The sequence below is a fragment of the Hylobates moloch genome, unplaced genomic scaffold, assembly GCF_009828535.3.
Source record: "Hylobates moloch isolate HMO894 unplaced genomic scaffold, HMol_V3 SCAFFOLD_1, whole genome shotgun sequence".
Taxonomy (NCBI): domain Eukaryota; kingdom Metazoa; phylum Chordata; class Mammalia; order Primates; family Hylobatidae; genus Hylobates; species Hylobates moloch.
In genome coordinates, this window is record NW_026652276.1 from 231956804 (window position 1) to 231984557 (window position 27754).

Genomic DNA, 27754 nt, shown 5'->3' on the forward strand with positions numbered 1-27754 from the left:
AATTACACATGCATTAAAAAATGGGGGGTACATCGTATGTATAAGCTTCAAAGCTAGAGAAGTCAACGTGAAGAGTGAGAGCCAAGGAAAGGGGTAAATGAGCGTCTTAGAATGCGCATGTGCGTACTGGGGAGGAGGTCTTCATGGAACAATGAAACATTCCACTTCCAAGAAAATGTGGAAAATGATTCATAAAATAACAACTTATTGCTAGCAACTTCCTGTTAGTTACAAATGACCAAAGTACAACCTAAAATAAAATGAATCAGTTAGCATGATGTTCAGAAACCTCATTGATGTTATATAAATTCAGATACATGGGAAACAGCTCCAAGTGGGACAGAAGGCAGCGTGTGTGTGTGTGTGTGTGTGTGTGTGTGTGTGTGTACATATATATATATATATATTTTTTTTTTTTTTTTTTTTTTCAGACAAGGTCTTGCTTGTTGCCCCAGCTAGAATGCAGTGATGCCATCATGGTTCAGCGTGGCCTCAACCTCCTGGACTCAGGTGATCTTCCCACCTCCCATGCCTGGCTAATTTTCTGTATTATTTATTTATTTTTATAGAGACAGGGTTTCGCCATGTTGCCCAGGCCGATCTCGAACTCCTGGACTCAAAAGATCCATCCACCTTGGCCTCCCAAAGTGCTGGGATTACGGGGTGAGCCACAGCACCCGGCCAAGGCAGCATATTAAACAGATTAAAAAGTGACTAAAATTTAGCCAAAAGGTTCCCAGACTAGTCCCCTTCCCCCAAAATCGCTTTTCCCTTTTCATATCGAGATGAACCTGACTCTGTTCCCCCTAACCTTAGCACAAGTGTAATCACGGCCATGAAAGAAAGGTGTCAAGGCGCTTTCCTCGGATGCCAGATTCTGCAGGCGAGCCATCCCACTCTACCCACTCGCTACTGCCTTCGGTTATTCAACTGCGAACCTCACAAGCCCTGATGTCACCGTTGGGTGGAGAAGCCTTTCACAGCTCCGGGGTTCACTCAGTCATTTCACTTCCTCTGTTGCTCCGCCCTCACTGCTCTTTGATTAGTGCGCCATCAACATGGCAAATGCATTTCCTCTCATTTCTCCAATGCCTCAAATAGAAATGCCTTATGTCTTTGTAAGAAATAACATTGACCACCTGAAGTATGGCAAGCCTAGGTGCCAGAGTAAGAGCATAAGCTCCAAAATGCATACGTTCATTTGTGTGACGAATGTTTACTGAAAGCCAAGTTTCACTCATCCCAGCTGCCTCAAGACCTGGCAAATATTAAGATTTCAGTCTCCATCCTCACAGAGCTTACAGTGTAATGGCAAAGAAATAGGAGGGGCTACTGGGAAATACAAAGAAGTGCATCCCTCTAATAGCACCTATCAACTGTGAGGGATCATGAGACAGCATGGGAAGTCCTCACTGGGGCTTCTCTGACAGGGAAGGCTTCCCTGAGGAAGCGACATCTAACCTGAGACTTGGAGAAAACCAGCAGGTGGCCAAAGGAGAGGAAGGAAGGATTCAAGGAGCAGGAGCTGTCTGTGTCAAGTCCGGCAGGCCTGGAGGAGCAAGGCAGTTTGAGGAAGCTGATGAAGGCCAGAGTAGCTGGAGGGAAATGCAGGGAGGAAAGAGGCACCAGGTGAGGCTGGGGAGGGAGGAGAAGGGGGCAAGGAGGGCGTGCCGGGAAGTGCGGACTCCTACAGGTGAAGGAAAAGTACTGGAAGCTTTAGAAATGAAAGCGACGGGATTAGAAACATGTTTGAAGGAAATATCTCCAACAGCAGCATGGCAAATTAACTGGAGGGGGCAGAGCAGGCGCTGGGAGAGCTCGGCTGCTGGAACTGTCCATAGGAAGACGACACTGGCCGGGAGCGAGGGAGAGAGGTGAACAAGCAGGAAGCAGCAGCAAGGAGCTGTTCTCTTGGACCTGGAGTCAAACAGCTTTCCTGTTAAAACAGCTGGGAGGATGCGGGCATTTACGGAATCAGCCTGGTCAAAAAGAAAGAAAACAAACCGAAGAAGGAAGGGGAAGGAAGGAGATGGGCACAGAGAGATCAGTGTCAGGGGAACCTGAGCCATGGAGGAGAGCACGACCTCCAGGCTGAGGGCACAGGATGAGATGGAGGCCTCGGACAGGGCAGCGAGAAGTCCATATCCAGTGCTCCAGGAGGAAGGGGAATCGTATGGGATGTGAGTTATATCACTGGGGTCCGAAGCATGGGTAAGGACTCAGCTCAGCTGGCTGTGGGGTCGGAGCTGAACAGCTGTCAGGCCAAGAGGCCATTCTTCAACACGTCCGCCAGGAAGCAGAGAAGTTCTGAGATGGGAGGTCACATGCCCTAGAGCAATGGCCAGAGGTGCTCAATGCCCCGGGCCCTGATGACTTTCCAGCTGGTTCTAGTTACTTGCGAAGCCTGGTGACAAGTCCCACTTACCGATACCCCGAATCCTCCCAGCATTGTCCTCTGCTTAAACTAGTCAGGGATCTTCTGGTGACAAAACCTCTATCTACTCCAAGACAACAACCCTACCTCACCAAGTTGGAGACACCACCAAATGTGAAGTCACATCCTGACTTCACAGAGCTGAAATGTGTACCTAGACCCCACGGAATAGGGCAATATGTTACATATGGCGCCAACTCCAGAGCAACAACTTTAATTACAGGGATTTCATACAATTGAAACTACTCATAATCCAGAAACATTAAGTGTCTTATCTACGAGGAGTGTGTGAACTCAGCAGGGAAGGGTAGCGTTTGGAAAGCAGATGATCACCCGAGCCTTCTCGTGCCCTAAGTAATGATCGACAAGTAGCAGACTGTGCCCACACACCTGCCACTTTGATATCTCCACCAGCAGAGGTCAGTGCCCCGCAGTAGAGTCAAGAAACTTGCAAGCTGACTCTTGGCTGTGAGACCCAAGAGACAAGGGAATAATTCAATAGATGACCACAAATACACAGGGAGGCAATTCTCCCTTAAGCAAGTTCCAGCAGCTTCTAAGCCTCGTTTTCATTATCCTCCCCCCACCCCGAGTCTTTTTTATACATTCTCCCCCTAACTGTCCTACCCCCATGACATTTTAACAGCACAGATATACTGTGTATTTGTTCATGTACCGTGGCCCTTCGGATGGCCAAAACCCACTGTAACAGCTGCAATTTTTTTGTCTCCCAACAAGAACCAATCTTCACTTACTCAGGGTGTTACTCCAGTTGAGAATGAATGAGTTTTGAGTGAACATACATTTTTATTTATTTATAAATAGTGATTATTGGTTGCTTTGGGGTCTGATTTTCAAGCTAGAGAGAAAAGCAAAAGATCACTAAGTGCCGGCCCCCTGGTTTTATAGAGAAAACTCTTAATGACAGCAATAACAACAAGACAAAGCCCCGAGAGACCTCACGGGTTGTCCAAGGAAATACAGTCCCTTCATCACAGATCTGGGCCTGAATCCCGAGATGCCTTACTAAAAAACAATGCTTTCTTTCCCTCCTATGAAAAGGGGCCCCTACTTTTACCTATTTTGATCACTGTAGGTGAGGTTGACCAGTTTTGCTAGAAACAAGCAAGATTGGCTGGGTGCAGTGGCTCACGCCTATAATCCCAGCACTCTGGGAGGCTGAGGCAGGCAGATCGCTTGAGACTACGAGTTCGAGACCAGCCTGGGCACCATGGTGAAGCCCCATCTCTACTAAAAATACAAAAATGAGCCAGGCATGGTGGCGCATGCCTGTAATCCTAGCTACTTAGGAGGCTGAGGCATGAGTAGCTCATTACTTGAGCCTGGGAGGCAGAGGTTGCAGTGAACCGAGATTGTACCACTGCACTCCAGCCTGGGCAACAGAGTGAGACAAAAAAAACAGAGAGAAAAATAAAGCAAGATTGAGGTACATTCTGGAAAGAGGATTCTACTTCGTTGTTGTTGTCATTTTGTTTTTGTTTTTTGGAGACATGAAATTGAAGTACAGTGGTGCAACCATATGTGCTCGGGTGATCCTCCCACCTCAGCCTCCCGAGTAGCCGGAACCACAGGCGTGCACCACCATGCCTAGCTAATTTTTAAAATATTTTATAAAGACGAGGGTCTCACCATGTTTCCCAGGCTGGTCTTGAACTCCTGGATTTAAGCAATCTTCCTGCCTCTGCCTCCCAAAGTGCTGGGATTATAATGGTGAGCCGCCACACCCGGCCTGAATTCTACTTTGGAAAATCTTTGCAAGTGAAGAAGAATAGGACAGAATGGCTGAACTGGGATGAAATAAGCGGCAAATGAGGAGGAAGAGGAGAGACAGTCAGTCTGGCAAGACACTCTCTGCTAAGAAGCGGGTAAAACCGCCATAGCAAGTTATCAAAAACTTGAAATAGCCCAGCTCCTCCGGCAGCTGGGAGAGAATGCGGACAGCTCTAAAGAGGCTGCAGACTTCACGAAGTGGTGCCAGTGTAGAGCGGGTTTATTAATCACGGATAAAACCGCTGAATAATTACCTACCTCAAAAAGCATTCGCGAGTTGTGTTTAGGTGCTTGCAAAGTACTTTGTGCTTGGTCCTGGCTAGTAAATTAGTTCAAGGCAGTTAATATAGATAAACACAAACACAGCGAAGATGTGGTCGGTGTAACAATTACAAATGTAAAAAGCAAACACAGAAAGGGATTGCTGGCTGGGCACCTTGGCTCCTGCCTGTAGTTCCTCGTAGTTAGGGAGGCTGCAGCGGGCAGATCACTTGAGCCCAGGAGTTGGAGACCAGTTTGGCCATCATAGTGAAACCCTATCACTACTAAAGTACACAAATTAGCCAGGCATGGTGGCATGCGCCTATAGTCCCAGCTACTTGGGAGGTGGAAGTACCACTTGAGCCCAGGAGGTTGAGGCTGCAGTGAGCTGAGATCGCATCACTGTACTTCACCCCAGGTAAGAGCGAGACCCTAAGGGACGGAGGGAGGGAAAAAAAAAATCCCAGATTGCTATGGGCAAGGCTTCTCATACACAAAATCATTTCCTCCCCCAGTATCCCCACAAAGTAACTACAAACACTTAATGAAATCATTGAGCTCCAAAGCACTGCTGAGAACTTGCTATGTGCCAGCTGCGGTAGTAGTCACGGGGGAGAGAAAGGGGAATGCCAGAGAAGTACACAGGGTATTCAGGGAAGGCCTCGGAGACCAGAAGAGACTTGAGCTGAGCCTTGAAGTCTTACTAAGATCGGTGTGGCATGGAAAGCATGCAGCTCTAATCACGTGCCACCCTCTAAGGCACAGACACAGTGAGGCAGACACAGAGCAGGGGGCTGGCACACTATGCCTGAGGGCCAAATCTGGGTTTTGGTAAAGAAGTTTTACTGGAGCCCAGCCCCGCCCCTTGGATTGTGTTAGCCGCTTTCTGCTTTCTTGCTACAAGGGCAAATTGAGTGGTTGCGACAGAAACTGAGACCGTAACACCCGCAAAGGCTAAAATGTTTACTATCTGACCCTTTACAGAAAAAGCTGGCCGGCCCACGTCCTGTTTATTCCAAGAGGGGTCTATGAACCGGCAGCAGGAGCGGCCCCTGTGCTAGGCAAGTCCCACCCCAGACCCAGAGAACTGGAATCTGCCTTTTAAAAAAGATCTCCGGCTATTCTTATGCACAGAGAGGGAGGGGCACTGAGCCTGCGGAGTAAGAGAAGTCTGCACTTATCGGATATGCAGACAGAGGAACGTGGTCAAGACTGTCCCACAGAGCAGTGAGGCCATCAAACCCACCCTTACAATGTCCCTCTTGTCGTGGTAAGAAGGGTTGACAGCAGAAAAGGGATGGCAGCTCCTGTCATAACCCAGGCCAAAGATGACCCAACTAGACAGGGTAGAACTCAATCTTTCTTCCTAATCTCACCAGTGCTTCCAAGATGTTTCTAACAAATATAGTATCAGTTATAACTTATTAGGAAATAGAAAAATCTTGGTAATGAAAATATGAGTAATCATGTGTTTCCGCGTACAGCGAATATATCTTGGTTGAAGCGATGCCTCCAGACATCAATGCATACATGAAGACATTAACAGGGTATGATGGATGCTGAAAGATGAAATGAGGATCTCGTCAAGGGCTCCCTATTATGTAGGATATTTAGAGGTGTAATGTCTTACTGTTGGGACTTTTGTCCCTGCTAAATAAGTGTGAGATTCTGCTTGATATTCAATTTTCCTGTATTTTGGATGAATAAGCAATTTAAAGTTCAAAAGAAACAAAGCTGCATTTGGACGACCACGCCAACACTGTTCTTTCTTCTAGCTCAGCTCAGCCTCAAAGTCACTGTTTAACATTCTGCCTCCTTAAGAATCTAGAAAAGTTTGACAGGGTTATTCGTGGGATTCAGTGTGCTTTAAAGGAATGACAGCAATATAGATAAAAATAGATGGGTGAAGGGTGGAAATTCCTTTCTTAGATGCTTAGGTTTAATACTTTACATTCATTACGTTGGCAGACACAATGCAAAAGAAAAAAAGAGTGTATATCTGCTTAGAGAAATGCATAATTAAATTAAGAAATCTCAAGTAAGAAGAAGAAAAGGGACAGGACACCAAATCTGTGTTGAGAAGAATCTCTGTGTTGAGATTCATTAATAAGTCTCTAAAAGCTCATGAATTCAGTACAATGCTTAATGGCACTTAAGCAATAATAGTAACGAACATTTATGAAGTATTCACTATGGGTTTACACTGTTTTTAAATGCCATGATATGGATTGTCTCATTTAATCCTCAAAATACCTGATGTTAGCTCTATTTTAGAAATGAGAAAACCAAGGCACAGAGAGGTTAAGTAACTTGTCCAAGGTCAAACAGCTAAATAAGTAGTAGAGGTTCCTCTCGAACAGAGGCTGCTCTCTAGTCTCTTCTTGCCTCCCTGTTAATTTGCAAAAATTGTAAATGTAAAAGACTCTCATTCTTACTAATATAAGAGACAAAACCCTGGTGAGTTAGACATTCAAAGTCTTATGGAACGGGCACACCATTCCACCCAGTGGACAGTGGCCAAGATTTGGCCTGCAATATAATGAAACTGAGGAATAGTGAGATGGGTTCGAATGAAGACCCTGGATTATTTTTCTGTAGGATGAAATGCAAATGAAGTCCAGTAAAATTCTGAAATGCACCATTTGTTACCAATAAATATGGACACTTTTAATGACAATGACTATGAACGCATTCTCTTCCAGCTAACATGTTTGTGAAACGCTGCAGTGAATCTAAGAGATAACAGACACCCGGCTAATTCTATTGGGTTAACACGTCTATGCTGGCTGTGCAGGCTTATTTAAGTAATTGCCTGACTGTGAATGAACAGAGGTATTAAAGTAAAGTTGGCACAAGGGACAGCATCCACATGGCACATTCTTTGTTTCGAGAGCTTTATTCTATCAATACTCCTGGAAAAAAGAGAAGTTGCTAAATAAATAATGGAAGCACACAAGACAGTGTGAAGGCCTTTTCAAGTCCTCGAATTGTCAAGCATCTTATATAAAGTTCTTTCCCGACTTTGAGCTCATCACATTTCATTTTACATATTAATTTTGCATAAGAGCAAGCTCATCCCCTTCAAATGTTAACAGCTTCAAAATAAGATCCTGGTGAAAGCTCATCACATTCCATTTTAAATATTAATTTTGCCAAAGAACGAGCTCATGCCTTTCAAATGTTAACAGCCTCAAAATAAGATCCAAGTTATTCACCTGTAAGATACAAGAAGAAGACAGGAGAGGGAAAAAAACCAACCAAGTGAGAGGAGAGGCGACAGAAATGACGGAGTGAGAGGGTCGCCTGAACTCAACACCGATTCAATAACCTTTTCAGGTTTTCCTGTTTAACTTTCCCCATTAAAAAAGAAGACACACCCTATCGGTGGTATCTTCACAGGCACAGATAAGGGCACCAGTCTATGATTAAGGATCTGGACTGTGGGTATGATTCAGGGTTGCCTCCGAGTGCATGGTGACAAGCACAAACAATTAGCGCTTCCTGACACCTTGCTCTAATCCGAGTTCGGAGAGTAAGGACAAAAGGGCCGCCCATCCGTGCGGATGCCGGGCTGCGGGCTGCGCTCTGGGAGCCTGGCTTGCGTCCCCTCCGCGGACGCCCGGTACCCCGCAACCCGAGCTCGCCGGCGCCCGCATCCCCGCCCCGGTTCCCGCCTCGGCCCCTGGGCTTCCGCAGGACGCAGCTCGCCGTGGGGCAGCGCCGGAGACGGGGCGCGGGGTCCCTAGGGGTCCCGGTCCTCGGGCGGCCGCGCCGTGGGAGCGCCAGGCCGGCGGCGGGCGGGGCGCACTCACCTTCGTCCTCGAACTCCAGCTTCTCCAGCATGCCGGCTTCCGCGGGTCCCAGGGCCGCCGCCAGCGCCGCCTGAGGGGGAGGAGGAGGACAGCGATCAGCATGAGCTGCGGCGCTCGTCCCCGGCCGGCGGGCTCGCGGCCGGCCGAGCGCTCGGGCCTGGCTCTGCCGCGCCGCCGGGAGGAGGGGCCTGGCGGGGGACGCGGGCGGCGGGGGCCGGGGGCGGAGCGGGAGCACGGCCCCCACCCGCCCGAGGCCGCCGCCGCCGCAGGTGGCGCGGCCGCGGCCCGCGTGCCCCTCCGCGAGTGGGACGCGCCGCTCCCCCCCGCGCCTTGGTACGGCCCGCCCGGGAGGAAGCGTGGGAAGGGACGCGGGAGCCCGAGGGCGGCCGCGCCTAGGCCCGGGGCGCCCCCCTCCGGCCGCGGCCCGCGTCCTCCCCGCCGTGCGGCTATTGGGAGAGGCCCGCGGCCCGCCCCCACTCCGCCCCCCGGCGCCGCTCACCTTCCCAGCACCCGCGGCCGCGCTCGGCAGGCTCCACCTGCGCAGGTGTGGGCTCCGCGGCGCGGGGGCGGGGAGAGGGGCTGGAGGCTGCAGGACGCCCCGGGGCGCCAGCTAGGGGAGCCTTTCTCGCTTTCCCCTTCCCTTTCCAAATTTTAGATGTAACTGCCCATCCTCGGCCCCCTTAACAAAAATCGTTCCGTGGGCTGCACGTATTGTAGATGCACTTTGTCGCTATCCATTTTTTTCTTCCAGCATGGAACTCTTAATTTGCGTCCTCTCTTCGCAGCCGAGTGTCTTCTCGGTTGGGGAGCCGCTGCCAAAAGCGTACACACCCTGAATCTGGCCCTGGCTGCTGAGGAGCTGGGTATCGGAGACTCTACTATGGCCAACTCAGGTTGGCAGGCGGCGCGGCCGGCAGCCGCTAGCCGCCTGGAAGGGCAGGACAGGCTGAGAGGGGACCGAGGTCCCTGGCCCCACGGCCCATCCCTGCAGAGTGCACGGGCGCCGCGAATGCGATTAGCTCCAGTACTGATTAGGGCTGAAAGGAGCTTGGCCTAGCGCTCTTGAAGCCGGACTTGAAAGAGGAAGTCCTGAAAATGCCTCTCGTTTTGCTTTGTCATCTTACTTCCTCCAGTCCCTAAGTCTTAAACCCCTTAAAAAAAAGAAAAGGGGTGGGGAGAGAAAAAGAAAACAAAACTAAGATGTTTCATGGTAAAAAGCTACAGCAGATATACTTCATAGTGAAAGACTGCTTTCGCTATAAAGTCCAGAAACCAGGCCAGGGTGTCTGCTCTCACTAATCCTATTCAACATGGTTCTAGAAGTACTAGGCCCTGCAATAAGGCAAGAAAAGGAAAGAAAACGCATACAGATTGGAAAGGAAGAAAAACACCTATGTAGATCTCTACATACAAAATACCAAAGAATCTACAAAAGAAAGAAAAAACTCGCCTGGAATTAGTGAGTTCGGTAAGGTCATAGCATACAAGATCAACACACAAAAATCAATCACATTTCTATAAACTAACAATGAACACGTGGAAAAATATTTAAAACAATATCACTTAATACAATCACTTCAAAGAAAATTAAAACTTAGGCATAAGCTCAAGAAACCATGTATAGTAGCTGTATGCTGAAAATCACAAACTGTAGATGAAAGACGAGCTAATAAATGGAGAGACATTCCTGAGCTGGAAGCCCCAACATAGTAAAAATGACAGTTCTCCCCCAGATTAATCTTTTGGTTTAATGCAATTGGTACCAAATGAGGGTTTTTTTTTTAGACATAAATAAGCTTATTCTAAAATTTATATGGAAAGGCGCAAGCTCTAGAATTCTATTTATTTATTTTGAGACGGAGTCTCGCTGTGTCACCCAGGAGGGAGTGCAGTGGCGCAACCTCGGCTCACTGTAAGCTATGCCTCCTGGGTTCACGCCATTCTCCTGCCTCAGCCTCCCGAGTAGCTGGGAGTACAGTAGAATTCTTTAATCTTGAAGTCGCTCAATATTAAAGCAAACTATATAGATACGGCAATCAAGACAATGGTATTGGCAGAAGAATAGATATAATAATCAATAGAAATAAATAGAAAACCCAGAAATAGACCCATGCAAACATGGCAAACCAATTTTTGATGGAGGTGTAAAAGCAATAGAACTGGAGTAACTGGATATCAAAAGGTAAAAAGACAAAAACAAACCCCAACCTAAGCCTTGCGTTTTACACAAAAATTAGATCACATTGGATTGTGAACTTAAAACTATGAAACTTTTTGGAGAAAATATTTGGGAACTGGGGCGAGGCAAAAGTTAGACCTGACACCAAAAACACAGTCCATAAAAGGAAAAACTGATAAATGGACCTCATTAAAATTAAGAATTTTTGCTCTGTGAAAGACCCTGTTAAGAGGATGAAAAGAAAAGCTACACAGTAGGAGAAAATATGTACAAATCACACAGCCAACAAATTACTAGCACACTGCCTATAGGGTTAGCCGTGCTCTCCAAGGAGTAGCAAAAATAAAATAAAATAAAAATGTCTGGAATACATAAACACTATCAATATTAAACAGAAAAAGGAGAAAATAATCTAATTAGAACACAGGCAAATGACACAGAGCTATTTCACCAAAAAAGACATACAGATGGCAAATTCGTGCATGAAAAGATGTTCAAAGTCATTAGCCATTACATAAATGCAAATTAAAACCACAATGAGATACCACTACACAACTGTTAAAATGGCTAACATCTCAGTAGTAACAACATCAAATGCTGGTGAGGATGTGGAGAGAGACGGGATCACTTCTACACTGCTGGTGGGAATGCAAAATGGAAACACTGCTCTTTTTTTTTTTTGCTTTTTTTTGAGACAGGGTCTCCCTCTGTGGCCCAGGCTGGAGCACAGTGGACCAATCTCAACTTACTGCAACCTCTACCTCCCAGGTTCGAGTAATTTTCCTGTCTCAGCCTCCTGAGTAGCTAGGATTACAGGCATGTGCTACCACAGGTCATCTAATTTTTGTATTTTTAGTAGAGATGAGGTTTCACTATATTGGTCAGGCTGGCCTCAAACTCCTGACCTCAGGTGATCCACCCGCCTTGGCCTCCCAAAGTGCTGGGATTACAGGTGTGAGCCACTGTGCCCGGTCAGGAACCACCACTCTTAAAAACAATTTGGCAGTTTTTTATAAAACTAAACATGCAACTACCATGTAACACATCAGTTGCACTCTTGGGCATTTATCCCAGGGAAATGAAAACTTACGTTTACACAAAAACTTGTACGTGAATGTTCATAGCAGCTTTTTTGCAACAGTGCAAATGAAATAACAGATGTCGTTCAATGGATGAATGGTGAAGTGGGCTGTGGTAGGTCCATCTATACCATAAACTACTACTCAGCAAGAAAAAGGAAGGAACTATTGACACACAACAACTTGGATAGATCTCCAGGGAATTATGCTGAGGGGGAAAGGCCAATCCTAAAAGGTCACATACTGTATGATTCCATTTATATTATAGGCTTGAAATAAAATGGTCGAAATGGAGAACAGATTAGGGGATGCCGGGGATCAGGGGCTGGGGTAGGGGGCCAGAGGTGCCTATAACTATAAGAGGATAATGTAAGAGATCCTTGTGGTGACCGAACTGTTCTACATCTTGACTGTATCAATGTCAATATGCTGCTTGTGATATCACCCTGTATTTTTCCCTATGAGTCAGGCCAAGCTGATTTAATTCTGTGGAGGAAATGACAATAAAATTTTTTTTTTTTTTTGAGATGGAGTCTCGCTCTGTCCCCGAGGCTGGAGTGCAGTGGTGCCATCTCAGCTCACTGCCAGCTCCGCCTCCCCGGTTCACGCCATTCTCCTGCCTTAGCCTCCCGAGTAGCTGGGACTAGAGGCTAATTTTTTGTATTTTTTTTTTTTTTTTTTTTTTTTTAGTAGAGATGGGGTTTCACCGTGTTAGCCAGGATGGTCTCGATCTCCTGACCTCGTGATCCACCCTCCTCGGCCTCCCAAAGTGCTGGGATTACAGGCATGAGCCACTGTGCCCAGCCAAAAAATCTTTATTGAAATATAATTCACATACCATAAAATAACTCACCATTTAAAGCGTGCAGTCCAGTGATTTTCAGAATATTCAGAATTGTGCAACTAAGTTTACATTTTCATCATCCCAAAGAGACAGCTTGTACCCATTAGCAGTCACTTCCCATTACCTGCTCAACCCCCACACCCATCCCCAGGCAACTATTTCCTGTCTCTACGGATGCTGGGTATTTCTCATCAATGGGATCATACAATAGGTGGTCTTTTGTGACTAGCTTCCGCTTAATGTCAGGGCCCATTCACATTGTAACATGGATCAGCACTTCATTTCTGTTTACTGCTGAGCGATACTCTGTTGTGTGGACACATGCACCTTGTTTATCCTTTTGTCAGCTGATGGGTGCTCAGGTGGTTTCCACATTTTGGCTATGGTGAAAATGCTGCTATGGACATTCCTGTGCAAATGTTTGTGTGGACATGTGTTTCATTTCATATATGCAGGAGTGGAATTGCTGGGCCACAGGGTAACCCTATGTTTAATATATATATTTTTAAGTTTAGTTTTGAAATGGAGTCTCACTCTGTCACCCAGGCTGGAGTGCAGTGGCGCGATCTCAGCTCACTGCAACCTCTGCCTCCTGGGTTCAAGTGATTCTCCTGCCTCAGCCTCCCGAGTAGCTGGGACTACAGGTGCCCACAACCATGCTCGGCTAATTTTCGTATTTTTAGTAGAGATGGGGTTTCACCATGGTGGCCAAACTGGTCTCGAACTCCTGACCTCAGGTAATCCACCCGCCTCAGCCTCCCAAAGTGCTGGGATTACAGGCATGAGCCATGACACCTGGCCTCTCTACATTTAATATTTTGAGGACCTGCTGAACTGTTTTCAAGGTGGCTGCGCCGTTTTACATTTTTACCAGCAATGTATGAGGATTCCAGTTTCTCCTGTACTGTTTACTTTTGCAAGATGTTACCACTGCGGGGAACTAGGTAAAGGGTACACAGGATCGCTCTGCATTATTTCTTACAACTATATGTGAATATACAATTATCTCAAAATAAAAAGTTTAATTTTTTAAAAAAGTTTGGTGGTACACAGGAAGTATCTCTCGTTCTATTTTTAAGTTTATGCTTTTGTTTCTTGAAATAATTTTAGTATAATTAAAAAAATTCTTATTGGTGTTTATGATAAGCACCATCAATTTCACCTGTAATCGTGAGGGGTTGTTTTTTGGGAGGCAGAAATGGGCAGCAAATGGCAGTATGTTTGTCAAGAGGACGCAAAAGTGGTTCACAGACTGAAAAGACCTATAAACCATCACTATAGAAGTTGGTCGAGGGTGGAAATTCAAACAATTAATGTTTTATGCAACTCCACTTAATAATGGGTATACAGGAGTAGCCTAAAATAAAAATGTTTTTATATAATATGCTAGTGGGATTGAATTTATTTCCACAGGTTTTTACTTAGTAAGAAATCTCATGTTTTCTTCCTTAGAAAGGAGGCTACTCATAGAACAACAGAAAAAATCATGAGGTTTTTTTTTTTTTTTTTTTTATAACACACTAAGTCAATTTCAGGAATTTGAGGGCTTTTACTGTTTAGGTATGTACATTAATGTGCACAGGGTCAAAAGACAGACAGATTTGTAGGCATACAGAACTTGAAGCTGGTGGTCGTCAGTTGCCCTTTTATGGCAATGTTTTCTTAAAGTCTCAACAGACTTATGCCAGACTTAATTTTAGCTATTTCAGGCAGGCAGGGAAAGCCAAGAGAAGAGGCGAAGGGAGGGGAAGGGTGTGGGCAATGTCATGCAAGCAAAGAGAAGGGGCTTGCACTTATGACACCAACTCATCTCTCAATCCATCAGCATCAGGGATGTTTGACGTAGCAAAAACAGACCAAATCCACCACCCAAACCCTCCTGATAATCCAGACTGATCTCCCCACAGAGAACAAAATGGGCCTACCATGGCAGGGAGGAACTGGGTTCTGCTAACAGCCTGGCGCAGTTCCGCCACAGGGAACGTTTCCATTTGTATAACATCAGCCAGTCTGAGGTTACTGGACTCCAGTGTGGTGGGAGGGAACAGAGGGACCCAAGTTGGACTTTATGGAGAGAATGCCTGAGAAACACGGAGCCATCACAAGTGTGACTTCTTGGTTGGTAAAAAATGCTACATTATTGGCCGGGCACAGTGGCTCATGCCTGTAATCCCAGCACTTTGGGAGGCTGAGGTGGGCGGATCACAAGGTCAGGAGATCGAGACCATCCTGGCCAACATAGTGAAACCCCGTCTCTACTAAAAATACAAAAATTAGCTGGGCATGGTTGCGCGTACCTGTAGTCCCAACTACTCGGGAGGCTGAGGCAGGAGAATCGCTTGAACCTGGGAGGCGGAACTTGGAGTGAGCCAAGATCACGCCATGCACTCCAGCCTGGCGACAGAGCGAGACTCTTGTCTCAAAAAAAAAAAAAAGCTAAATTATTAAGGTGTGTCTTACATAATTGTGCCCAGGTGCAGCAAAACACTGTATTTTGAATGACTATCAGAAGGGAAAACTTCAGCCTGAAAACTTAATCATAAAATGACTGCCAAAAAAGCACTCCTTTATGCACAGAGGTCGGATATGAGTTTGCTCTGCCTCTTAAAAGAAGTCTTAAATAGCTCCTGCAAGAAATAAATCAACCTCAAATACTGGGTAAGGAGCTCCTGAATAATTTAGCGTACAGAACTCTCAGTTTCTGTGCATCCTGCTGTCTTCCCTGAGCTCCACTCTGCTCTGCAAGGGCGTCCTCCAAAGAGTAAAGAATGATGTGAAACCCCCTGGATGCTGGACAGGAGCTGCACGTGCACTCTGCTCCTGTTCCCACTAAGCATTCTCCAGGCAGCGCCAACTCACCACTGTGCCTGACATGTCCAGGTCTCAGTCCCAGCCCAGCCCTCTCCTGAGCTCCACACTGCCCCCTACTCTTATCTCCACTGGAGTTTTCTACACCAACACAGATGCAGTTCATCTAAAACTGTGCCCCAGTCCTCTCATCTTGCTGTCTTGGTTTCTTTTGAGGCAACCCACTTGTCTCCATCCCCACTACACCTACCCTGGTTCAGGCTTCCATTTTCTCTGGCTTGGCCAGCGGGGCAGCTTGAGCTCCTCCAGTCTTGCCCCCTTTCCAGTCTATTTCCTTCCATGTAGCCAGAGTGCCTATGACGGTTAAATTTGAATCCAGTCATCTTGACTGGATTAAGGAACACCTAGAGAACCGCTAAAGCATTATTTCTGGGTGTGTCCATGCAGGAGTTTCCAGAGACTGGCATGTGGGTCAGTGGACTGAGTGGGGAAGATCTGCCCCCAGTGTGGGCAGGCACCATCTAATTAGCTGGGAGCCTGGAGAGAACAATAAAGGTGACAGAGGATTTCCTTGCTCTTTCTCCTGGAGCTGGGACACTTTCCTCTTCCTGCTCTTGGGCATCAGAACTCCAGGCTCTCCTGCCTTGACACTGGGACTTAACAGCAGCAGCCCTCTGGTTTTCATGGCCTTGGACTGAGAATTACACCACTGGCTTCTCTAGTTCTAAGGCTTTCAGACTTGGACTGAGCCACGATACCATTACCTGCATCCCAGGGACTCCAGCTTTGAGATGGCCTGTCATGGGACTTCTCAGCCTCCATAATCGCACGAGGCGATTCCCCCAATAACTCCCCTCTCATCCATCTATCAGTCAATCAATCAACCAATCAATCATCTATTATCTATCTATCTCCATACCTTTCTATCATCTGTCTATCCATCACCTATTGGCTCTGTCTCTCTGAAGAACCCTGACTGATAGAGTGACATTTTAAAAATGCAGTCTTGGGCAGGCACAGTGGCTCACATGTGTAATCCCAGCACTTTGGGAGGACGAGGCAGCTGGATCACCTGAGGTCAGGAGTTCAAGATCAGCCTGGGCAACATGGTGAAACCATGTCTCTACAAAAAAAAACAAAAATTAGCCGGGTATGGGGCATGCACCTGTAATTCCAGATACTTGGGAGGCTGAGACACAAGAATTGTTTGAACCTGGGAGGCGGAGGTTGCAGTAAACTGAGATCGTGCCACTGCATTCTTGCCTAAGTGATAGAGTGAGACTCTGTCTCAACAAAAACAAAAACAAAAACAAAACAGACTTATTATTCTCTCACTTAGAACCATTCAGTGGCTCTCAGCAATCTTTAGGATTTTCTTGGCAAACTCCTGAGCTGGGGGGAAGGACCTGATCATTTATTCACCTTCTCTTGCCATGTCCCTCTGTGTACCCCACACCTAAACCTTAAGGCATTGTCCTGGAATAGACCATACACTCACTGCTGTAAGGGTTTCTGAGCATTCTGGCCTCCCTGTTTCTTCCTCCATTCCTTGGCCAGTTCTTACTGTTTTTAAAGATTCAGATCAATCTTTCTCTGAAAGCCTTTCCTGATTCTTTTCTTTCACTCTGCTTTTCCTCCTTCCCCCCGCCTTCCTTCCTTCCCCAATTCACGACCTTTTCTCACAACTTGCCTGGTTAATTACTTCTCTGAACCCACAAGCTTCCATATGGCATTTAACACACTGGCTTGGGATTTACTTTTTCTGTTTCCTCTGAGTCCCACATTGCTCTCTGAAGGGAAAGAATGACTCATCATCTTTGTATTGCCTGTGTGTGACACATAGTAGGCATTCAAAAAATATTTGGGTGAAACGAATTGTTCATTCAGACATCCATTAAAACTTGGTAGGGAAACAGTTGATTTTAGAAGCATAAATGGGTTTAGAAGTTATTTCACTCAGTTTACTCCTGCTTCCCTTGGACCTCATTCCTGTTTGGAAATCATTATAGTCACTTTCCCTTTAGTGTTGGAATTAACATTTTGAAGGAAAATAAGTGACTGTGCCAAGAAATGATGGCAGGACAGTTTTTATTGTAATAGATTCTATCTGAGGACCAAAGTTCACTGGCAGTATGAGATCCTGGCATGGATACTGGCTGAGAGCTTTGCCAGCTCTTGCCACCACCCTACAATTTCAGTTTTTTTTTTTTGTTTTTTGTTTTTTTTAAGATGGAGTCTCGCTCTGTTGCCAGGCTGGAGTGCAGTGGCACAATCTCGGCTCACTGCAATCTCTGCCTCCCTGGTTCAAGCGATTCCCCTGCCTCAGCCTCCCAAGTAGCTGGGACTACAGGTGTGCATCACCACACTTGGCTAATTTTTTGTATTTTGGTAGAGACAAGGTTTCACCATGTTGGCCAGGCTGGTCTCAAACTCTTGACCTCAAGCGATCCACCCACCTCAGCCTGCCAAAGTGCTGGGATTACAGGTGTGAGCCACCAGACCCGGCCCTTTCTTTCTTAAGAGACTGGGTCTTGCTCTGTCACCTAGGCTGGGGTGCAGTGGCATAATCATAGCTCACTGTAACCTTGAACTCCTGGGCTCAAGGGATTTTCCCATCTCAGCCTCCCAAGTAACTGGGCGTGCAGGCACGTGCCACCATACCCGGCTAATGTTGCCCAGGTTGCTCTCAAACTCCAGGGCTCAAGGGATCCTCTTGCCTCAGCCTCCCAAAGCACTGGGATTATAGGCATGAGTGACGTCACCTGGCCAATTTTAGTTTTTGTTAAGGGAAGACAATTGATTTTTAAAAGTAGCATAGAAATTTGAAAAAAATCTCCAATATATATTCAACACTGTAAGTATTAATTCTTGGCCAGATGCAGTAGCTCATGTCTGTAATCCTAGCATGTTGGGAGGTTGAGGTGGGAGGATCACTTGAGCCCAGGAGTTTGAGACCAGCCTGGGCAACATAGGGAGACACCATCTTTTTTTTTTTTTTTTTAAAAGGGGGCCAGGTGCAGTGGCTCATGCCTGTAATCCCAGCACTTTGGGAGGCCAAGGTGGGCAGATCACGAGGTCAGGAGATCGAGACCATCCTGGCTAACATGGTGAAACACCGTCTCTACTAAAAATACAAAAAAAAAAAAAAATTAGCCAGGCGTGGTGGCAGGCTCCTGTAGTCCCAGCTACTCAGGAGGCTGAGGCAGAAGAATGGCATGAACCTGGGAGGCGGAGCTTGCAGTGAGCCAAGATCACGCCACCGCACTCCAGCCTGGGTGACGGAGTGAGACTCCGTCTCAAACAAACAACAAACAAAAAAACAAAACAAAAGGTAGCTGGGCATAGTGGCTCATGCCTGTAGTCCCAGCTAGCTACATAGGAGGCTGAGGTGGGAGGACTGCTTGAGTCCAGGAGTTCAAGGCTGCAGTGAGCTGTGATCATGCCACTGCCCTCCAGCCCGGGCAACAAACTGAGACCACCCCACTCCCCAAAAAGAAGTGTATTAATTCTGCTGATTGCTTTTAATCAATATACTTGGAGAGAAGGTTTTGTTCATTTTGATACCTTTCTAAATAACAATTTCAGATGCTATAAAAATTAGTTCCTCTCTAACATTTATTTATGATTTTCTTTAAAGATAATTTATTCCACAGTATCTTTTCAGAGAGAGTGGCAACCAATTTGTATAGCTCAAGTCAGCTGAAAACCTGTTTCAAAGGAAGTGTTATTAAACAAAAGGTGAAGAAAATTGATTAACCCAAAAAGTCCTTTGTCTGGATTCTCTATGTTAAATTATCTTCGAATTTCCAAAATAGGAGACAATGGTAAGTTTTGAAGACAGTCATTCATTCAGCAAATACTTACTTAATATGGGCTATGTGCCCGGAACCAGGGTAGTTGGTTAATAAAACATCTGTTGAACGAACATGTCCTAGCATGACTAGAAATTGGCATAGAAGGTATGAAGAAGGAGCTCAACGAACATGGAGAATCAGCATGTTTGGCTTGCTACCCTTCACATTCATTAGTTACAGTCTGAAATGCATATATCTCTTGCCTTTCACAAATAAATCCATTTATTTGCCAATCAAAATATTTTATTATTAGCTTTGTGTTTAACATGACTTATTGGGAGCTGAATACTTACATTCTCTTATAGGTTGATAACTCTTACTATTGTCTTATAATACTTTGCAAATAAAAAAATAACTATTGCTCACCAAGTTCACCTAACCTTTCGATTCTTAATGCAGCCAAGTCACAAACTTTGAAATATGTTGTATTTATATTAGAATGCAACGCACAGAATGATACAGTGTCACAAGGCCGTCTCTCTTCTCTATTCTCTGCTCCCTCCCCTACAACTGACCTATTCATTAACCCTTTCCAGAACAGATCACTGTTAACTGTTTTTCAGCCCCTTTAAGTCCCATATTGGGTGGAAGCTCTATTCCTAAATTGGTGAAAAATTACAAACATGATTGAGACAGAATACTTCCACTTTGGTTCTGCTCTACATAACGTGATCAAAAGGAAGTACAATATTCCAACTGAAATTAAAGGGACCCACTAATGCCTCCACCATATCTTCTACATTCTGGAGACTTCTGTGGTCTTCATTTACCATCCACAGTGTTATGTAGCTACTTACAGTGGATTGGAGTGAACTGCAGACACACAGCCAAGGAAATGGAGAAGCAGGACCTTCATACCTCATAATGTAAATCCTTTAAAGAACGATTTGTAGTGTTCCTTTTTATTGTGTGTAATTTACCAACAATAAACGATTTCTATTCCAAGTGTACAATTTGATGAGCTAGGATGAAATCACCAGTACAATTATATGATGGAATACTATTCAGTCATAAAAAGCAATAAATTAACAGCATCTGCAATGACCTGGATGAGACTAGAGACTATTATTCCAAGTGAAGTAATTCAGGAATGGAAAACCAAACATTATATGTTCTCACTGATATGTGGGAGCTAAGCTATGAGGACGCAAAGGCATAAGAATGATACAATAGACTGTGGGGACTTGGAGGGAAGAGTGGAAGGGGGGCGAGGGATAAAAGACTACAAATATGGTGCAGAGTATACCGCTCGGGTGATGGATGCACCAGGATCTCACAAATCTCCACTAAATAACTTACTCATGTAAGTTCATGTAACCAAATACCACCTGTATGCCAATAACTTATGGAAAAATAAAATTAAAAAAATAAATACTAAAGAGAAAATTAAAAAAATAAAATATAGGGAAAAAAATTTTTTTTATCACTCCAAAAGTTTGCTCATGCTCCTTTGTGCTTCATCCCTTCTTCAAGGCAACCACTGATCTACTTTTTATCACTGTCACTATAAATATTTCCTAGAATTTTGTGTATATGGAATCATATAGTATATGTGCTTTTGCTCCTGGATTATTTCACTTAGCATAATTATTTTGCCATTCATTCATGTCGCTCAGTATACCAGTAGTTTGTTCATTTCTATTGCTAAGTAGAATCCCATTCTATGGATACACCCCATTTTGTCTATTCATTCACCAGTTGATGGACATGTGGGATATTTTCGCTTTTTGACCATTGGGAATAAAGCTATGAACATTTGTGGTCAAGTCTTTGTAGGAACATGCTTTCATTTCTCTTGGGCAAGTACCAAGGAGTAGAATGGCTGAGTCATTTGGTAGGTGTGTGTTTAATATGAGAAACCACCCATTTCACAGACTGGCTGTACCATTTTACAGTTCTGCCCAAAGTGGTTGAGAGTTCCAGTTGCTTCATGTCCTCATCAATGCTTGGTATGGTCTTTTAACATTTTTTGTCATTTTAGTCATTCTAGTGGGTGTATAGGTTTCTTGCTGTGAGTTTAATTTGCATTTCCTTGAGGACAATGATATCTTTTTGTGTTTATTGGTAATTAATGTGTTTTCTTTTGTGAAGTGACTGTACACATCTTTTGTCTATTTATTTGAGTTTTTGTTCTTATTGAGTTGTATGAATATGGCAAGCAGACTCTGAGATGGCCCCCAGTGAATGATCCCCACCTCCTGGCATTCATGTACTTGTGTATCCCTCTTCTTGAGTGTGAGCAGGACCTAGTGACTCACTTCTAGCCAACAGAATTCAGCACAGGTGATGGGACACCACTTCCATTATTAAGCTTCTGTCTATATACATAAGACTGTGGCTTGTCTTTCTAGCAGATCACTATCTTGCTGGCTTTGGTGAAGCAAGCTGCCATGCAGGAGAGGCCCATGTCAATGAACTAAGGCTCTCAGTCCAACAGCTTGCAAGGAACTGAACCCTGCCACTAACCACATGAGCTTGGAAATGGATCCTTCCCCAGCTGAGCCTTCGGATGAGACCCTGGTCCTGGCCAACATCTTGATTGCAAGCTTCACAAAAGAGCCTGAAGCAGAGGACTCAACTAAGCTGTACCTGAACTTCTGACCTACAGAAACTATGAGATAATCAATGCATGATTTCAGCCACTAAGTTTGTGGTAATCTGTTACATAACTAGATAATACAATGGGTTTTTAAAAAATGCATTTAGGATGTAAGTCCTTTGTCAGATACATGTACTGTGAATAGTGAATATTTTCTCCCCTTCCGTGGCTTGCCTTTTCATATTCCTAATCACGTCTTTCAAAGAGCAAGTTTTTAATTTTGATAAGATCCTATTTATTATATTATGACTCATGCTTTTTCTGTCCTAGCTAAGAAATCTTTGCCTCCTCTCCTTCCAGGGTTGTGAGGATTGTCTCAAATGTTTCCTTCTAGAAGTTTTACATTTTCCTTTTACATTAGGCCTAGGATCCATTTTGATTTAACTTTTAAATTATGATATGTGGCAAGGGTTGAGGTTCATATTTTCCATACTGAAATCCAACTGTTCCACATTGCTTGTTGAAAAGATTTTACTGCCTCACTGGATTCCCTTGGTACCTTTATTTAAAATCAATTGACCATATATGGGGATCTATTTCTGGATTCTCTATTTTGTTCATTGATTTATATCTATACTTCCATCATGACCACACTGTTTTGATTACTGTAGCTCTATAACAGGCCTTAAAATCAGGTAGTGGACATTCTCCAACTTTGTTCTTCATTTAAAAAATGGCTGTGAGTCCTTTAAGTTCCTTATGTTTGTATATACATTCCAGAATTAAAAATAAAACCTACTGGAATCTTGGCTGGGACTGCATTTGATCTACAGAGCAATTTGGGAAGAAATGACAACAGTATTAAGTGTTCCAATCCATGACCATGGCGTATCTTTCCATTTGTTTAGCCCTTTGATTTCTCTCAGCAATCCTTTGTAGTTTTCACCATAGAGGTCTTACATATCTTTTGTTAAATTTATTCCTAAGTATTTATTTTTTGATGCTCTCATAAATGAAATTGCTTATAAAATTTCATTTCCCAAATGTTTGCTGTTAGCATATAAAAATACGGTGGATTTTTATACATTAACCTTGTATCCTGTGACCTTGCTAAATTCACTTGTAAGTTCTAGTGGTAATTTTGTAGATTTCTTAGAATTTTTCTGCATAAGTAATCACATCATCTAGCGTCTCTTAAATTATTTTGCAGTTCCCTGATACTGTATAATTTTAGCTATGTGTTCAGTGTATTATACATAACTCTGATTCTTATCTAAATGTATCATTTTAGTTATTCCTTGGCTCATACATATAAAATATGTACTATATGTTACACATATATGTAATATTACAGATTACCTATGTCATATTACACATGGATAGATGGATATTTGCTGCTTTCAGCTCACTTGCATAAGTAGTGGTATCCACCATTTGACGTGTGCACACTGGAGCCAGCTGGAGCGGGTACTCATGGCTGCCTACTTGGCATCCATTCCTCTTCCTCTACCTTCCTTCCTAGAATAACCCAAATGCTGTTGCAGTATATATGCTTTCATGATAGTGACAAGCTCTCTCGAGCTACCCTGGGCTACCAGGCAGGACTCAGGGTTGGAGAGAGCCAGGCCTCACATGCATGTGTGCACAGCCCCATCCATCCCGTTCTTGCCACAAGCAAGCATGCAGCCCCGACTGCTATTGAGAAATAGCCTTCAGATGAAGCCATTGCAGACAGAAAGAAGAATGTGGGTCCTAGGTGACAGCATTGAGCAGGGCTGTGTCTCACCTTGGCTGGGGCCTAGCCTGCTTCTGTACCTGTATAGATGATACAATAGATGTCTTTATCCTTCAAGCCAGTTTGAGTTGGAGTTGTCTGCTGCTTTGCAGCCAGAAACAGCCTAGGTAACATTTGGGTATTCAATGAGATACAGGCCCGGCCCTCAGAAGGTTATATTCTAATTAGGTGACAGTTATAATTGGGGAAATCAGATTTCTGCATATGTCACACTGTAAAAAATTACAAAGTAATTTAAATAACAAAAAGCTATAGCAACTGCATAGTGGGCACAAATGCTAAGGAAATCTTTGAGAGGAAGGCTTCCTACACAGATGTGCAGAGGCAGATTTTGAAGGGAGCAAGGAAAGGTGGACATTCAGGTGGCGGTTGTGGCAGAAGAAGAGCCTGAAGGTCAGGATGTGCTGATGGTCTTTATCTGAGAGTAGAACATTCTTGTAGAGAAGTGAAAGAAAGATTGGAGACCACTGGGAGTGAAAGGAATGGAATTGGATTTCTTAGGATTGCATGTAAGAAGTGAATGTAGATATTCTCAAATTGTTTTTGGCAATATAAAAAAATCGTAATATCTGCATACAGTAGAGAGGGTTGGCTGCAGGAGAGCCTGGAGTCAGCGGGGACATTGAAGACTTCTTTACAATGAATGTAAAAATTAAGCGAGCAGGTCAGAGGTACTGCAGAGATAAGAACAGTTTCAACTTTGTGGATTAGGAAGTAAATAGGAATGAGATTGGGAATGTCAGGGAACAGGGATTGAATGGGCTTGTGTGATGTAAGAATAAAGGGGGAATGCTGCAATCAATCTGTTAAACTTCAGCTACTAAAAGGCTGTCCAAAAAAGTACCTTTGGTGTGTAACTAGAGTAGCTTCCAGTGTCATTTGGCGGAGAGGAGGGGTGAGTGGTGTGGATCATGCTGAGGAAGAATGACAAGAGGTTTTTGATTCATCAGCTCTGCCTCCCAAACTTTGGACAGGTGTCATTCTATCATATCCCCATACAACCTACACAGTTATTTAAATTGACTTAAACCCCCAAGTCTTCTCTTAGGCAACAATTCCATGAAATCATAGGTTTTGCTGTTCCAGATATATTTTTCCATGATATACAAAAATGTCGCTATGAAAAAGTTCATCCTTGTACTGCCTGAAAGCATCTTGCATCCCACTGTGGTCCTCATCCCCCCTGCTTTGGGAAAACTGGTGTGTGAGAACAAGCGGAGTCAGCATGAAGGGCTAGGGCAACCGGGAAAAGCACGCAGACATTGCTAGGAGGGGCCGGTGTCTTCTCAAGGGGTGAAAGGGAAGAGACATCGATTTAACGAGCAGCCCTAGTAACCGCAACACAAAGACATTTGCTATAATTGGAATCTGAGAAACCAGGCTTTAGGGAATGAAAATCTAAACCAATGTTTTTAAAACTGTAAACTGTGACCCACTCATGGGTCATGAAATCAATTATGAGTCAAGTACTGTAAAATAATAGTTTACTTTAAAATGAAATGTAATAGAGGGCTGGGTGCAGTGGTCCATGTCTGTGGTCCCAGCTATGTGGGAGGGTGAGGCAGGAGGACGGCTGGAACCCAGGAGTTTTAACCCAGGGCAACATACTGAGACCCCTGTCTCTTAAAAAAAACAGAAAGAAAGGGGAAAAATCAGGTATGTGAGAGAGGGCCAGGATTTTTTCTTTCTTTTTTTTTTTTTTCCTTTTTATGATCAGAGACTAGATAATAAAGAAATAGCGTGTACATCTTCTGACGCCTGTTGCCTGAAAGACATAGTCATTCCTATGGGATATGAGTTAAAGGAATGTTCTTGCCACTAAATGTGCTCAAATTTCCCTTCACCCGAAGAACAAGTAGCCAGTGTCTGTACTAAGTTAGGCCTGAGGGAAGGAATGATTATTTTATTTTATTTTGAGACAGAGTCTCATTCTGTTGCCCAGATTGGAGTGCAGTGGTGTCATCTTGGCTCACTGCAACCTCCACTTCCCAGGTTCAAACGATTCTCCTGCCTCAGCCTCCTGAGTAGCTGGGATTACAGGTGCCTACCACCACACCTGGCTAATTTGTGTATGTTTAGCAGAGATGGAGTTTCACCATGTTGTCCAGGCTGGTCTCGAACTCTTGATCTCAAGTGATCTGCCCACCTTGGCCTCCCAAAGTGCTGGGATTACAGGTGTGAACCACCGTGCCTGGCCAAGACTGCATTTTTAAGTTGCAAGTAATATGGTGAAAAATTAGTGTGTACCAACTTTTGTCGTGTTGGTTGTGCTTGATATGGTTTGGATCTGTGTCCCCACCCAAATCTCATGCCCAGTTGTAATCTCCAGTGTTGGATGTGGGGCTGGTAGGAGGTGATTGGGTCATGAGGGCGGTTTCTCATGAATGGTTTAGCACCATCCCCTCAGTGCTGTCCTCGTAATAGTGAGTGAATTTTCACAAGAGCTGGTTGTTCAAAAGCATGCAGCACCTCCCCTCCTTCTTGCTCCTGCTCCGCCACGTGAGGTATGTGCGGCCCCTTCACCTTCTGCCATGATTATAATTTTACTGAAGCCTCCAGAGAAGCCAAGTGGATCCCAGCATAATGCTTCCCGTACAGCCTGTGGAACTGTGAGCCAATTAAACCCCTTTTCTTTATAAATTACCCAGTCTCAGGTATTTATAGCAATGAGAGAATGGACTCACACAGTGCTTTTTAAAGGGATATGCAGATATCTAATTCTACATATCTGGAGGAAATGTCCTCCCCACCCCCCCAGCACACATCCCCGTAGGGGAGTGGCAAAGCGTAATGACTACTTGGTATTTCTATTTTTTTTTAAACAGCAAAAATTAAAAAAAAAATTAGCCGGACATGGTGGCACGCGCCTGTAGTCCCAGCTAGCTACTCAGGAGCCTGAGGCGGGAGGATTGCCTGGGAGGTGGAGGCTGCACTGAGCCATGATCACATCACTGCACTCCAGCCTGAGTGATAGAGTGAGACCCTGTCTAAAAAAAAAAAGTTTAAAAGAAAAATGGTAATGGTTGACTATTTTCCTGCTGAGAAGTGGGCCTGGGTGATAGTGAAACCCAGTCTCAAAAAAAAAAAAAAAAAATTTAGAAGAAAAATGGTAATGGTTGATGATTTTTCTGCTGAGAAGTGGGCAATGAAGCAAACTTTACCTCTAGGGAATGGTTTGCATGTTAAGATTGGAACCAGAGCAGGGGAAGGGGTTATGGTCCTAAATCCTACCAAACTCAGCAGTTCCTGTCGCTGTGTTCCTAAAGATCTGTGGATGACAGTAATGCTTGACAACAGTGACATACGCTGACATGCTACACTAGCAGTTTGAAAACTGGCCAGGGGACTCCTGAGGGTCCATGAACCTTTTCAGGGTGTCTACAGGTGGAAACTTTTTGTGCCAACACTAAGGCGTCATTTGCTTTTTACCCACGATTGCTTTTCCCCATCAATGTCAGCATCGTGGCAAATTCTGGTGCCTGAATTCATATCGACAAGGCAGTGGCAAACTGTGACAACCTCCCACTCCAGGGGAGAAGGCCAGTGTCAGTTAAGAAGGTCTTTGATAATGCCATACATTTATTCATTTTATTAAATCTCAACTCTTGAGTATGTGTCTTTTTAATATTCTGTGTGATGAAATGAGAGGTGCACATAAAACATTTCCATTGCAAATTATGATGATGTTCTTGAGGAAAACATGTGCAATTGAGCTGCTTTTAAAACCCTGAAAAATTGTAGTTATTTGGACCTGGGTATTTGGTAGACAGTTTTTTTCAAAATGAATAAACTGAGCCTGTCACTGCAAGGAAAACAACCGACATATTTGTTGTCAATGATAAAGTTTGAGTTTTCAAGGAAAAATTAGAATTTTGGAAACCTTGTGTCTGCCACAATGAGCTTGACAATTTCCCCATACTTAGAGATTTCTCTGGGGAGATCACTGGTGTTATTAAGAAATGCTTTTTAGTTATTGTGTAACAAAATGTGTTCCTATTTGGAAGATCTGCATTAGTCAGTGATCCAATAGTTTCCAAATGACTAATGCATGGTATTATAAAATCATGCATGGGTGAAAGATCCATTCGAAATACAAGATAGGGCTGGGCACGGTGGCTCATGTCTGTAATCCCAGCACTTTGGGAGGCCAAGGTGGGCAGATCACTTGAGGTCAGCAGTCTGAGACCAGCCTGGCCAACACAGTGAAACCCATCTGTACTAAAAATACAAAAATTAGCTGGGCTTGGTGGCGGGTGCCTGTAATCCCAGCTATTCGGGAGGCTGAGGTGGGAGAATCTCTTGAACCCGGAAGGTGGAGGTTGCAGTGAGCTGAGATTGTGCTGCTGCACTTCAGCCTA

At 44.5% G+C, this 27754-nt stretch overlaps 1 protein-coding gene across 12 annotated transcripts in view; it reads right to left on the minus strand.

Moving 5' to 3' along the window:
• PRKAG2 (protein kinase AMP-activated non-catalytic subunit gamma 2) overlaps positions 1 to 27754 on the minus strand; it is a 333499-nt gene that overhangs the window by 64912 nt on the left and 240833 nt on the right. For 10 of the 12 annotated variants that reach the window (XM_032762260.2, XM_032762259.2, XM_058428208.1 and 7 more), the window contains one exon: positions 8299 to 8368. The exons of the other annotated variants lie outside the window; for them this stretch is intronic. In XM_032762260.2, the coding sequence (XP_032618151.1) occupies positions 8299 to 8368 (70 nt within the window). The remainder of the gene's footprint in view (positions 1 to 8298; positions 8369 to 27754) is intronic. 12 annotated transcript variants of the gene reach the window in all.